The 15,957-nt window shown below is 33.6% G+C and overlaps 1 protein-coding gene across 1 annotated transcript in view; it reads right to left on the bottom strand.

Moving 5' to 3' along the window:
- The window catches only part of CSMD1 (CUB and Sushi multiple domains 1), a 2,413,561-nt gene that overhangs the window by 1,685,694 nt on the left and 711,910 nt on the right, over positions 1–15,957 (bottom strand). Inside the window, exon 4 of the mRNA XM_074209535.1 lies at positions 5,314–5,337. Within this exon, the coding sequence (XP_074065636.1) occupies positions 5,314–5,337 (24 nt within the window). The remainder of the gene's footprint in view (positions 1–5,313; positions 5,338–15,957) is intronic.

The raw sequence follows: 15,957 nt of genomic DNA, 5'->3' as shown, positions 1-15,957 counted from the left end.
GAAAAAGTTAGGGAAGAAGTAAACTGATTATAGTTATTTTCTTTTAATTAGAACATATGAAAAGGAGTAGAATGGTAAAAAATCAGATATATATATATATATGCATATATATATACATATATATGTATATATATATATACTGAGGTTAGATTATGGAAGGCCTTGAATATAAGATTGAGGAATTTTGATTTTATTCTGGATAAATGAACCCATAGATGTGAGTGCAATACATCAATATGATCAAATTTATGTATTAGGAAGAATAATCTAGCAATTGTATATAGAATGGATCTAGGAGGTAGAACAGAAGCACTGATATTTGTTAGAAAGATTAGATCATTCATTCAGATACTTTTCAGAAATACAGATGTGGGAAAAAATAGACTTAAAGTCAGTTAGAGAAGGTTTGCAGTATGGAACACTGTAACTTGGTCTTTGGTAATGTTTAACATGTAAAATGAACAGGTTGAACTACATGGCTTCTGAGCCCCTTCCAGATAAAAGGTCCTATAAAGTTATAGGAAGTGTGGAAATAGCAGGTCATTCATTCTTTCCTCAATACAGGAATAATTTTAAAAAAATGATGGGAATAAATATGGATAGTTTGGTATCATTCTGCTAGTTCACAGAGTGTGCAAAAACCCCAATTTATCTATCTCCACAAATAAAGATTTTAGATCAAGGAATGATATTAAGAGATCAAGTGAACTTAGGAAAAACTGCCCTTACTATGAATTTTATTTGAGGCATGAGACCTACTCCATCATCAATTATTTCCATTAGAGTTGAGGAACATGAATTTAGTGACTGAATCTAGCCTGACCTGGACTCATTCATCCAGGTCTGAAATTTAAGATGAACTATCTATCATACAGACACACAAACATATATTTATACATATATAAGTGTGAATATATGCATATGTGGTTTAGTTTCTAACATCACTCATATAATATTTATAATACTATTTTCTCTCTATAAGCTTAAGTTTTGGGAAATTATTCAACCTTTGAAAGAGTAGTTTCCATTCAAAAGGATGACAAGTTCAGAACACTATTCTTAGGGACATTTTCCCATTTAGTTTTGGCTAAAATGATATTAACAAATAAAGTTCTTTAAAAATGAAATTGAGCCTTGTCACTGCTGATTCTTGAAGGTAATCAAGTTCTTGAACTGGCTTTAACCTGCTATCATGTGGACTAAAGAGGATACTTAGTTGTTTAGGCTTTGTTATCAATTCCTTGTAAAATTCCCCCCCCCCCAGGTTGAACAGATAAAGATACACTTGCTATCAGAATGCTGAAAGTTATATTTTCATTTCCCTAAAAGATCCTAAAAATTCTTTTAATTGATTCTAAGAGAAATTTGGTGATAAATTTAAATATTTTGATATATGTGAGATAATCCTATATATATATATATGTATATGTGAATACAAAAATATATATATATGTGAATACAGACATATATATGTGAATACAGATATATATATATATATATATATATTCTTTTCCCCCAACTATAGTAAATATAAAAAAAATTCTTTAAATCTCTCTTCTATTGTTCAATTATTTATCAGTTATGTCTGACACCTGCCAAGTCCACTAGTAGTTTTTTGGCAAAGATAATGCTTTGCCATTTCCTTCCCCAATTCATTTTACAGATGAGAAAACTGAGGTTAATAGGGTTAAGTGACTTCCCCAGCATCACACAGCTAGTTAAGTGTTTAATATTAGATTTGAAATCTGAAAGCTGAATCTACCTGACATTTTATCCGCTGTGCCTCCTAGCTTACTAAAGATTGCCTATTAGAGTACCTATTTGGGAGGCAACATGTTAAAAATAGAAAAAAAAATTGGTTCTAGGGTACAAGGACTTAGGTTCAAATCATCATACTGCCACTTGCTTCCTATGTGACATTGAGGAAGTCACTAAATGTCTCTTCTTCTTAATTAGTTCACTCATACAAGCAAGGGGTTGAATTAGATTTTCTTTAAGATTTTGTTCTTACTCTCAGTCTATGATGCTAATCATTTTATTAATATCATATTCTAACATTTTCTTTTTATCATTTTCCCTAAAAGATAGATTCACAATACAGTTCACTGAACTTTTTTGAATTGGATGGTTATTAGCAAATCTTCATGTCTGTAGCATGATGATATACACCATTATAATGTTAAAGATCAAATAAAATAAATATAGCATTTTTGTCATTTATGTTAAAATTGTTGAGAAGTGTGATAATCATTATTGAGTTGAATAGTTTTTTATTGCATAATTATAGTTTCTGGGTACCATTTATTCCTATTTTAAATTATACATACTCCTTTGAGGGTAGTAAAAGTTCTAGCAATCAATAGTCAGTGAATAGATAAGCATTCCAAATTCCAGTGGGTATCAAATCCAAATTTATTGATTGCAACATCTTTTATTAAAAGCATCCACATGTTGGAGCGGCTAGGTGGCGCAGTGGATGGAGCACCAGTCCTGGAGTGAGGAGGACCTGGGTTCAAATGTGACCTCAGACACTTAATAATTGCCTAGCTATGTGACCTTGGGCAAGTCACTTAATCTCATTGCCTTAAATAAATAGAATTTTCACAAAAAGCATACACATGTTAAGAGCATCCTGACAAACTGGAGTGTATTTAGGGAAAGATAACTAGGATTGTGAAATATTGAAATAAAACTAGATTAGTGGTATGAAATGAGGATGTCTGACTTGGAGAAGATAAGTCTGTTATACCTGTCTTCATCTATTTGATGAGTAGTCCTGTCAAACAGAAAGTAAAGTTGTTCTGGTTAACTTCATCTGTAAGAACTAAGATGAAAGAGCAGAAATTATAGGAAGGTTAATTTTTCTTTGATGTCGAAAAATATTTAGAAATGAGAGCTAGAGAAAGCAATGGATTATTTTATGAGATAGTATACACCAGGTGTGTATAACAGACTTAGGCAATGACTAGTCAATAAACATTTATCAAATGCTTACTTTGTGTCAAATGTACTAAGCATCGAGAATGAAAAACAAAGGTTAAAGCAGTTCCTACTGAAGGAGCACGCATTCTAATGCAAACAACAATATCACCTTGCAAATGCATAAATACCAAGAGAATTATACAGAGCAGACTGAAGGGAAAGCACCTGCAAGTGAGAGGACTGTAAGAGTGTCCTCCTGTGGAAGATAATGAGACTTAAAGAAAGTTAGGTAAATTAAAAGAGAATATGAGGGAAATGAGCACTCCAAGTATGTGGGAACAATTATTATAAATCATGATGGAAGTGTGGCATTAAAAGCAGCAGCAAAGTAGCATGTATGAAGTCAAGATAAAAAATACTCGGTGAGACTATGAAGAATTTTATATGATGAAAAAGAGACTTTATGCTTGATCTTAGATGTAAAATGATTATGTCTTTGGAAATACTCTCATGTGTCAAACATTCTATAGAAGGGATTTCTGAATTGGATGAAGGTTTTTGTAGGATAAGCTCCAGGTCCTTCTCAACTCAGAGAATCTAAATTCCAAGGGAATTTTGGGCAGACTTGTTTTCCTTAATATGATTGATCACCTAGTAATTCAAAAATAGCACATAAAGTCCACTAGGTTATGGGGATGAGAGTGTGGTAGAAATACTGAAAGGGGAATGAAACAAAAAGAACACAAATAGAATCTAGTTAAATACAAACTAGACTATTCATCCTTCTTAGAGATAGTCCTGCATATAGCCAATAAAAATAATAATGTTTTGAAATTTTGTTAGTGATACAATAAGTTTCCTATCAGTTTCAAAGAATATAAGTGGAATGATCAAAACATGTAGGTTATGTTGTCCCAGAATTAAAAAAAAATCTTTGCTACCCAAGCTTATTGTAGAAAACGGATAGCAACAAGAAATGGATCCATAATTTAATTGGCCTAGAGAAGACCAGGATGATGAAACTTTCTCTTGTAAAGTAGGATGGTGCTTTCTTTGCACCTTACCATCTTAAAAAGTTGTATAAGGCACTGAGAGATTAAGTAACTTGTTTCAGTTGTTTATGGTCAGGGAATCAATTTATGCTAGTTAATGAAATTTTGTTCTTCCTATCTTTAAAGATAAATCTATATCCACTATAGGATATTGATTTCTTTTCAAAGCCCTTAATAACTTTCTAACTTTCCAGTCTTTGTTCACTTTGCTCTCTACTATGTAGAATCCAGTGCCTCTGGGCCCCTGACTTTTCCACAATCAAGACATTCATTTCTTAGATAGGAGCATTTTTTTTGCCTGTTGACTATGCATGGAATGCTTTTGCTCTTTATTTCTTCATTTCTTCCTACTAGCTTCCCCTGTTTTCTGTTAGTCCCCACTAAAATCTCTTCTATATGACTTCTTTCCCAATATCTTATTTCACATTACCATCCTTCTTTTGATTATTCCTTATTTATTGTGTACATTTCTTTAAAAAAAAAGACCTGTGGATTTTGTTTTGTTTTCTATAAGTAATAAAGTGAAATCTCTGGAAAAAACCTGCTTGTTGAGAGATCCTAGAGAGCAAGGATGATCATTTGCATTTTTGTACCCCCAGAAAAAATTTAAAGGCAGTTATTATTTCCCTTTTTAGTTTTCCTTACTATTGGTTAATTAATTCAATTTCCTACAGCTGCTAAGTATGAAATGTACTTGAGTCCTTTCATCTTAAAAGATGACAGTCTTTATCTTATCAATATTCTTTCAAATCTGTATAGCCTAGAATTGAGTAAAGAAGAATGCATTAGAATTCTGTCCATAGTACTGGATCCTATTCCAGAATTAAAGTGATTCACTGAAAAGAGTGCTGTACTTGAATTCAAGGTGATCTGAATTCAAATTCAGCTGTGGAAACTTACTAATTGTATGTCCCTGGGGAAGTTATTTAATCTTTGTCAGAGGAAATCACAAAGTATTCAATATATTTTCCAAGAAAAAAAATCCATGGACATAACTGGTGTCATATGGCCACAGGGTCACACACAGTCAGACACAACTAAACAACTGAACAAGAAGATCCTATTAGCTTGTTTTTGGTGGTCATATCACAGTATTGACTCATAATGAGTTTGTATGCCACCAAAAAAAAATTATATCATCTTGTCATGTACCCAAATTCAGTGTTTGGTTTGTGTTGAGAATGTCTGCTGAAAACAACACCAGTGGTTTTATTCTTGGTTTATTAGTAAAATGACAGCATTAATTCATATCACACTGGCTACCAAACATCTGTCAGATGGCAATGAACATTATAGGGTACATGTTACAATTTAGCTTCCTTAAATAGAATTTTTTCACTGGCACAGTTTTTGCTATAAAGCTCTCCAAAATTATTCAAAATGCCAAAAATCACTGTCATGTTATATTTGCCATCAGATTGCATAATTGAAGACAATATATGCTATTCAAAGTTATGCCTATTTTAATCTATAAAATCATATCAGACAAAATTCAAGAAAGAAAAATAAAGGAAAAATATAGAAATAGTATGGTTAGTTTGCTGTTTTAAATAATTCTCCTTAGGAGCTGCACCAAAATTTTCTATTTCCACTAGACATAAATAGTGTGACTGTACTAAAGAAAAAACTAATTAGTTCAAGTGATTATAGAATCAGAATTGTAAAGGACTTTGTAGTTCAAGTAGACAGACATATTCATTTCACTACAGGCAAAAGAAGTGAGCCTCATATTATGACTTTATGAAAGGAATAGTCCATGATGATTGTAAATAGTTTATGTTTCACTCAACCATACAGGTTTAGTTTTTTAAAAAATCTACTCCAAATAGAAATTCAAAACAGGAAAATTCCCTACAATTTTCTAAATATGCAGTCATTCTGGTGTTCTTTTTTTTTTATTCTGGTGTTCTTAAACAACTCAAATGTTGAGGATATTTCTATAATAAGGTAGCTGTAGCCCAGTGGAAGGAGTATGGGGCCTTGAGTTTAAATATGGCCTCATATAATTGGTAGCTATGTGATCCTGGCTAAGTCATTTGAACTCTCTTTGTCCCAGTTTCCTTAGCTGTAAAATGTGAATAATAATAATACAACTCAAAGGTTTGTTATGAGGATCAAATGCATTTATATAACATTTATATAAAGAACTTATAAAAGTCTTTATACATATTAAGAATTACATAAATGCTTATTCTCTTCTCATTCCTCTTTTCTAATACCAGGTTGCTTTTCGCTCATTCAATCATATCCAACATTTTATGACTCTGAATGGAGTTTTCTTGGCAGAGATACTAGAGAATTTTACCATTTCCTCTCTCATTGGATTAAGACAAATAGAAGTTAAGTAACATGCCTAGGTTATACAATTAGGGAGTATTTTAGGCTACATTGAACTCAGGTTTTTCTGACTACAGATCCCTTTCCTCTATCCACTGAGCAAACTAGCTACCTCAGATACTGGATAACCCATTTTATTTCCTGATAGGTCTAGGATAGGAAAAAACAATTGTCTATTGCTCTAACATTCACCTCCCTTTAGCATCTACTTATAGAGGTTTAGATGGTAAATTTGAAATTGAAATAAAAGTCAAGTTTTCATAGTTCTGGTATAAAAACAAATTTCAGAGAAAATTACTGAGAGATTTTTTTTGAGGTTAGACTCTGAAATGCAGTCTAAATAAGAGATTCTTATCAATTTTGACTTACTCAGATCAAAATGTATAAATAAATAATACTATATATGTTGGGACAGGCACAGCTTCAATATTTACAAGTACTGAACTAATTGTGTTCACATTTTTCACATTAGTAAATTATATATTATCTTCATGAAAGTCAGTTTTCCTTCATAAAAATGATAATTAACAAGTGAGGATCACATAATATTAAAACCAGAAGGAATTTTTAGAAAAAAATTCAATTCTATGAACTTATATTGCAATGAATTCAGTGTGGAGAACTGATATTTCTATGGCACACACAAAACTGGTTGGATCTCAAACCAGTCTAATGTGAAAATCAATGACCTTTTCAATAAACTACACTTATTGAACTCAGGTTAAAAAAAAACAAAAACAAAAAACAACTCAAAACTGAAAAATCAGAAATTGAAAAAATCAAAATTGAAATTTGTATGTAATGGATTTTGAAGGTGGATAGATTAAACAATTAGATTAACAGATTGAGTAGGTTTGAGTAGACTTATTCACAAAACTGCCTTTATTTTAGAATTACTATAACAGAGTGGATATAATTCTGGCCTTGAAGTTAAGAAGGCCTTTATCCAAACCTAAACTCTGCTACTTATTAAAATACTATGAGTAAAGGGGTGGCTAGGTGGTGTAGTGGATAAAGCACGGGCCCTGGAGTCATGAGTACCTGGGTTCAAATCTGGTCTGAGACACTTAATAATTACCTAGCTGTGTGGCCTTAGGCAAGCCACTTAACCCCTTTTTCCTTACAAAAAAAAAAGACTATGAGTAAATAGCTTAACCTCTTTGAGTCTCTAGATACCCCTCTAAGATTTTATGATGTACACATACATATTTACGAATGTATATAAGTGTGTGTTTGTGTATATATATATATATTATATATATATATATATATATATATTATATTTATGAACAAATTGGACTGAACTATATAAAAAGGCTCTTTCACCTCCAAATTTAATGTTCACCCTCTATCTCCATCCCCATATGAGCTACGGCTAAAAACTAAAGATTGAGCTGACATAATAGGAAAGATAAGATCATTTTCCTTTATTATATTTTTTACTATAAGTTCACATTTAAAAAAAAATGATTACAAGCGGGGTGGCTAGGTGGCATAGTGAATAGAGCACCGGCCTTAGAGTCAGGAGTACCTGGGTTCAAATCTGACCTCAGACACTTAATAATTAACTAGCCGTGTGGCCTTGGTCATTCCACTTAACTCCATTGCCTTAAAAAAAATGATTACAACACAAGTTAAATTACTATATATATATATATATATATATATATATATATATATATATATAGATTAGAAAATATTTTAAAGTTTTATGAAATTATAATGAGATTAAAAATTTCGGGTATAATATTAATTAATATCAATGTTAAGATATTCGACACATATTATGGGGCACCACTACTCTTTGAGCCCTACTATCACAACCAATTCTGAATTTATCTAAGGACATAGAAATAAAAAAAAAGACAATTAATTCAATGAAGCGTCAGTTACCACTCAGAAATATTATAGCTTCATAGGATCACAGTCACAGAACTTCAGTATAAAAAAGGGACTTTAGCATCCATCCAGGTCAAACCATACATCTAAGAAATTCCCATTTTAACAAATCTAAGCATTTGAATTCAATCTTTGCTTGAAGTTATCCAAGATAGGGGAGACCACCTCCTCTTAAAATAACACATTCATCTTTTTATGTTTCTTATTTTTAAAAAGTTATTCCTGATATCACATGAGGATAAACAGAACAATCTAATCCCTCTTCTATATGGTAACTGTTCATATATTTGAAGCCAACTACCACAACTCCTGTTGTGTTTTCTTCTTTCCAAGCTAAGCATGGCTATTTCCTTCAAGTAATCTTCTGCCATGAACTCTAGTCTCTTCATTGTCATTAATACTCTCTTCTGCTCACTCTACAAATTATGTATATCATCCTTAAACTATGAAGGGCAAAATTGACTATCACCTACTTCAAATGAGATCTGACAAGGTTAGAGTACATTGTTGTTAGTACTTCAAGTTTCAGGAAACTCTGCCTGTCAATGCAGCCTAAGACCTTATTTACTTTTTAGATTACCATGTGATTCTTTTCATTCCTATCAAATTTGAAGTACATCAAAATATCCAAATATTTTTCAGTTGTCTAACCATACTCTTATAAAGTGAAGTTTTGTTTTTTCTAATTTTTTAGGCAAGTGAAAACCTTTACATTTATGCCTATATATTTTCATCACTTTAGATTCAGCTCTAAGCTCTTGTTTATAAGCTCCTTTTGTATTGTGACACTATCATTAGATTTATAAGATATGCTTTCCAGTTTTTCAATTGTGAAGAATATGACAACTCTGTCTTTTTAAAAATCATTGAAAAAATGTTAAATAACTGAGGGTCAAGCATATATATTTCATATATATTTCAACTGGAGACACTGCCAAGTTGACATTAAACAATGTCAACTATTCTTTGAGTCAGACCAATAGACTAATTATGGATTAATCTCATGTTATTATACATGAATTCCTTGTCATATAGTAAGGAAGACTAATATGAAATATCTCATTATAAACCTAGTTTAAGTTCATAAACTAGATTACCAATTTTCTTTTTATCTAGTTCAGTAATCATGTACAAAAAAGAAAAGTTTATCTGATGTTAGTTGTTAATGTCTAGATCAGTGTTTTAATATATTACACATTTCTGCTGAGCTTCTAACCTCTTTCCTGTTTAGTAGTCTATGTTATCCCCTTCTTTAATTCTTCTTTCTGTCTAAATCAGTACAATCCAGTATTGAAAATCCTATCTCCTCCCTCTATTTATCTTCACAGAAATAATCATCAATATTTTTCTCCTTTTAATTCATAAATTTCCTTATACAAACATATTATATATATATATATATATAATATATATATATATCTACCTCTCACTATTCTCTCTTTTATATAATCTTTCTTTGAAATAATATGTATCTGTGTCATCATGGATTGCATCATGGCTTTCATGCCCCCTAATACAAACTCTCAATGAAATACAGAAACTTGATATTTTTTCTTTAAAAAAAGATGCTGTCATATTTGTAGATCATTTTTTACTCTACAACTTTTGTCTTTAACATGGTTTATGAGAGAGTGGAAAAGAAACATAATATAATGAAAGAGAGAACATCTGGAACTAACCAAGCCATTAAAAAAATATCCCATCCATACCTAACTTGACAGAGTATTATTTCATGGACTTATGAATCATTTTCTAAATTCTCTCATAGAGGGAGAATAAGAATAGAATAAGAGGAAAGAGAAATACTACTATTTTTAAAAAGTACAGCACAGTAGCACTGGCTAGTCCAATGGCCTAGTTTTTCATTTCTACAAGATCTTTATTAAAATGGTCTACAAGTGTGTGTGGAGAGCATCCATGAGGGAAATATTAAATGGTAACAGGTAATTTTGTACAGCAAATCAGTTCTTACCAGTTCTTTATTTTAATGGAAGGAATGGAGTGAACAAAATCTCCTGTGTTTATTTTGATTGAATTTAATCAATAGAATATAGTTAAGTCTTTAAAAGGAGATATCTTCTAGAATACAATGAAATGGGATAGTTAATTGGTTCAGTAGATAAGAGTTAGATTTAGAGTCAAGAAGAGCTGAAATCAAATCCATCCTCATACTTGCACTATCTGTGTGACTTGGCAAGGCATTTATAAAGCCTCCTTTTTTTGCTTTATTCCACTGGAGAAGGTAAAGAAAATCATTTCACTATCCTTGCCAAGAAAACCCTATGGGCAGTATGATCCATGTGATCATGAAGAGAGTCATAACCGAATAAGTGAATAACAACAATAATATTACAATTCATTTGAGATGAGTAAATATAGGTAACAACTAAAATAATTTCTCATTGTTTCTAATTATTAATATAAAATATAACTTAGCAAATATCCATCTGATCCAAATCCATCAAATTCAATGAATGATAAATATTTTCTACTCAGCTTCTTTTGTACAATTGGTTAGAGAGCACAGTGAGTTACTCTATCAAGACATTTTCTGTGTAGAAGTTCTGAAGATGTACTATAAGTTGGATTTAGTGATGCGTTGAAAAGCTTGTTGACTACATTTAGAATATCGAGCAGATTCTTTAAAAATATATTTCAATGATTCGCCTTCCTTTCCTCCTTCCTTCCTTCCTTCCTTCCTTCCTTCCTTCCTTCCTTCCTTCCTTCCTTCCTTCCTTCCTTCCTTCCTTCCTTCCTTCCTTCCTTCTTCAGTTTCTGCTTCCTTCCTTTTCTACAGTTCCTGCTTTATTCCTAACACAACACTCTCTTCCATTTCACCCCAGGCAGGACAAAGAAAAATTAATATATTTTCAGAAATATGCATAATCAAGCAAAACAAATGTCAACATTGGTTATGTTCACAACAAGGATAGCTTTTAAAGTTACAATTTGTAGTTAATATATACTCTAAAAAGAAAAAGAAACCACCTGTATACAATAGAGAGGTGAAATTTTATGTCCATTTCTTTTTTTGTTCTACTATAAAGGTAGAAATGTCAATTTTATTTCACACTTTGAAATAAATATACATTTTTAACAATTGTGGAGTTTTTTTGATAATGTCATACATCTTCTACCTCAAAATTTCTCTCTCTCTGATCCTTCCTTTCTGACTATGTCTTTATGTCTTTCTGGCTCTATCTTTCTCTTTCTTTCTTTGCCTCTTTCAACATCCCTGACTCCTTCTCCTAAGCATGTCTTTCTGTCTTTGTCTTTCCATTTCTCTGTCTCTATCTGTTTGTCTCTGTCTCTTTGTCTCTCTTTCTAGACTTTCTATTCATATTTTGTTGCTGATGGCTAAATAGCATGATTACAATAAAATGGGAACATTTTAAATCACAGAGAGCTCAATAAAAAAGGGAAAACTTCATGTATATAAATATGTTGTAAGAATTTTGAATGGTGACATAAACGAGAAGATTTAAAGCAATTAGACTGGGAAAAGAGCTAGACCATTTAGTTGGGAAATTCAGGGATATTTTGTTGCTGCTGTTACTTGTCAAGGAGGCAAGACCATGACATGTAAATGAATTGGAAACAAGTGAGAGAGGGCTGTGCAAAATTGCCAGCCTCACTTTCTTCTCTAGCTAGAGTCATCTGGGTCCAGGGAATAGATATGGATTAGTAGATATGGAATGTAAAGCATGACATTGTTCAAACAATGGGAAAGCAATGAATTAGAATTTCTTTCCAGGGTATTGGATAGTTCTTCAATGGAAGATCTTTGCAAGGTTTTAGGGAAAAATTGTAAAATTTTAGAAGATGTAGATAGATAGAAAACTTGAACTGTGTAAAAAGTAGTCCCACTGATGAGCCCGCAATGAAATCCATTACACTGAAGTTTCAAAGCAAATACATGTTCAGCTTAGTTTTGTCTTTTCTAAGAGTAATATTTAAGGAGAAATACTGAGTATCATTTAAAAAATAACACTGGTTTAGTAAACTTGAAGGTGTTGAAGATTTGCTTCCTGTTATCACTGAACTCAGACATAAGGTCTCAGATAAAGTTCTTTTTTTGCATCCAAGCATTTCCTTTAAAAGATTTAGTTCAATAAATAGCTTCTAAAGCAACTTTTGCTAGGCATGACAGCATTATGACATGTGGGAAGAATTTAGGCAAGTGTGAAAGTCTTAAGAAATGAAAATTTTGATTTGGGAATGCTGAAAACTTTCCTACTTTGCCAAGAAGGACTGATAGATAATGTGGCCAAAGCTGAAATGTGTTCAGCATCTTATTCCTGGATAAATGCTGCCATTTGGTCCCCTCCTACATCTGAACAGAATGACAGAGGAAGACTGTAGCATCCTACACACACCAGCTGTCCACTCACCCTCCCTCCCCTCATTCCCAAATGGAGTTCTTCCTTGCTCCTAATATTTTTAAACTGCTATTTTAAGAAAAAGGAATATGGCTCAATGAAATAAAAAGGGGAAGTCAAATAACCATTCAGTTTCAATCACCTGTACAGAAAGTCATGTATGCTATCCCTACAACATAGGTCATTCTAAAATAAATAGGTAGTTTTCATTCCCCAAAATGGTTAATGATTTTTAAAACTCCCCCTAAAATCCCTAAAGCTATACTTAAAGATATCTAAGCTCAACATGTCCACCCAACTAGTTCTACAAAGAGAAAGTTTTGCTATAAGTGGGATTTTAGTGGAAGACAAAATCAAATACAGATCACCTTCTTCTGCCTACAGAGATTTTCTAAGCAAAAATAAATACATGTATTGTGTATATATATATATATACACTCATTTTATATATGTTTGTATTTTAAATATATACTTATATTTATATTTTTCAACAGCAAGGATATTCAATATAACGTTACTAACTTCCTTAACTATTCATTCATTAAAAATGACAAGTTAAATATTACTTTGAATAGAAGTTTAATAACTATTTGCTATATAATGATTTACTCTTTCAATTTGTGACTGAAAATAAAGATTTATATATAGATTAAAGCAGCTATTTATAAGGCAAAAGCAAATTATCCTTAAATATATATATATATATCTTTATAGAATGAAATTATAAAATAATTTGGAGCTTGAAGCATCCTTAGAAATCAGTTAGGTTGGGGTGGAGCCAAGATGGTGACAAGAGAGGAAAGTCTCTTAGGAGCAAACTTTGAAACTAAACTAAGGACTTTAACTAAATTTTCAAGAGACAGAACCCATAGAGGGACCAAGTGAGGCAGTTCTCCTACTCAAGGTAACCTGGAAAAGAGTAGAAAGGCTCTGCTCCCCGGGGTCCGAGGGGCGGCCGCCAGAGGTGTGGCTCACCAGAGCTAAAGAACTTCAGCCTCCAGGAAGCAGCCCTGCAGCTCACAGCAGTCAGGGAGTTTCCTGAGCTACACCCAGGGAGCATCAAGCACAAAGTGGGGGAACAGCGGGGGACCTCTGCCAAAGTGAACATGTGAAGCCCAGCCCTCAGGGCACACAGCAAGGGAGCAGTGAGCAGCAGCATGGCCAAGGCAGACCAGGAAACAGAAGCAGGCTGAGCAGGTAAGCAGGAGCCCCCAGGGCATGAGCCCATTGAACCTAGGGAGGGAACAGAGAGAGAGACTGCCAAGCTCTGCTCCTGGAACAAGAATCTGGGGCTCTGACCATCATCAGATCCTGATTGTAGTCTAGGCACCCTCACAGAACAGCAGGCCCCCTCCCACCTCAGCCAGGAAGGAAGACAGAGCCTCACACACTGAGAACCTTGTGGGAGTGTCCCAAAAGCTCAGGAAGCACCCCGAAACAGGCTTACGCTGGGAAAATGAGCAAGCAGAGAAAAAAGAGGAAGACCATTGAGAAATATTTTGTAAATGAGCCCAAGAAGGATCAAAACACTCAGTCTAAAGATGAGGAAGCACAAGCTCCTGCATCTAAAGACTCCAAGTAAAACAGAAATTGGGCTCAGGCTATGACAGAGCTCAAAAAAGAATTTGAAAAAATCAAATGAGAGAGTTAGATGAAAAACTGGGAAAAGAAATGAGAGAGATGCAGGAAAAAAACATGAAAATAAAGTCAGCAGCTTAGTCAAGGAAATCCAAAGAAAATGCTGAAGAAAATAGCATGCTAAAAACCAGCTTAGGTCAAATCCATAAAACAGTTCAAAAAGTTATTGAGGAGAAGAAGGCTTTAAAGCAAAATTGGCCAGATGGAAAAAGAGATAAGAAAGCTCTCTGAGGAAAACAAATCCTTCAGACAAAGAATAGAACTCAGGGAGATTGATGAATTTATGAAAAATCAGGAACCAATACTTCAAAAACCTAAAAAATGAAAAATTAGAAGAAAATGTGAAACATCTCTTTGAAAAAACAACTGATATGGAAAACAGATTTAGGAAAGATAATTTAAAAATTATTGGAATACCTGAAAGGCATGATCAGGAAAAGAGCCTTGACATCATTTTCAAAGAATTACTACAGGAAAATTGCCCTGATATCCTAGAAGCAGAGGGCAAAATAAAAATGGAGAGAATCCACCGATCCCCCTGAGAAAGAGATCCCAAAAAAACAACCCCTAGGGATGTTATAGCCAAGTTCCAGAACTCCCAAGTCAAAGAGAAAAATGTTACAAGCAGCCAGAAGGACACAATTCAAATACCATGGAGCTGCAGCCAGGATCACACAGGACTTAGCAGCAACTACATTGGAAGCTCATAGGGCTTGGAATATAATATACTGGAAGGCAAAAGAGCTTGGAATGCAACTGAGAATCAACTACCCAGCAAAAATTAATGTCCTCTTCCAGGGAGAAATATGGATTTTCAATGAACTAGGGGGATTTCAAATGCTCCTGTTGGAATGGCCAAAGCTGAACAGAAGGTTTGATCTTCAAATACAGGACTTAGGTGAAGCACAGAGACTGGAGGAGAAGGGGAAAATACGAGGGACTTAATGATGATGAACTGCATGTATTCCTGTATAGAAAAATGACACTGATAATAGTCATATGAACCTTCTCAGTTAATATAGCAGGTAGAATGAGCTTTTATAGTTGAAGTACAGGAGAAAGCTGAATTTGAAGATAAAATATGGTGTAAAAATGGAATCAATAGGAAAAAGGGAAATGTAATGGGAGAAAGAAAAAGGAGAGGGGGAATAGGCCAAGATATTTCATATAATAAGATTTTTCTTTATCACAATGAACTATTGCAATATTATGGAAGGGGGAAGGCAAGGGGGAATGAGGGAATCTTTGCTCTCATCAGAGGTAGCTAGGAGAGGAAACAGCATATATACTCAATGTGGTATAGGCATCTGGAGTAAGAAGGAGCGGGGTAGACAAGAGGAAGGGGGAAATGTGAGTGATGGAGGAGAGGATGGACCATTGGGTGAGAGAGGTCAGTTATAACACATTTTCTCTTTTACTTCTTGCAAGGGGCTGGGATTGGATGACCTGTATGGGACCATAGGGCCAGGTGGATGCTGAGCCTACGGGATGGTAGGGGGGCTCAGGGCCTCTTGGACCCAGGACCAGGGATCTGTCTGCTGTGCTACTCAGCTACCCTACAGCAGAGTCAGAGTGAAAGGAGAGAGAAAATATAGTACATGGTAGTGGAGAAATACAAAAAGAGGGAGTTGTGATCAGCAATGGCAATGGTGGAAAAACATGGAAGTAACTTTTGTGATGGACTTATCATTACGAATGTGATCCACCAGCGACCGAGTTGTTGGTGTTGG

Source organism: Macrotis lagotis, chromosome 1, assembly GCF_037893015.1.
Source record: "Macrotis lagotis isolate mMagLag1 chromosome 1, bilby.v1.9.chrom.fasta, whole genome shotgun sequence".
NCBI lineage: Eukaryota > Metazoa > Chordata > Mammalia > Peramelemorphia > Peramelidae > Macrotis > Macrotis lagotis.
Note: the sequence above shows the minus strand (reverse complement) of the source record. Positions and strands in the feature narration are given on the sequence as shown.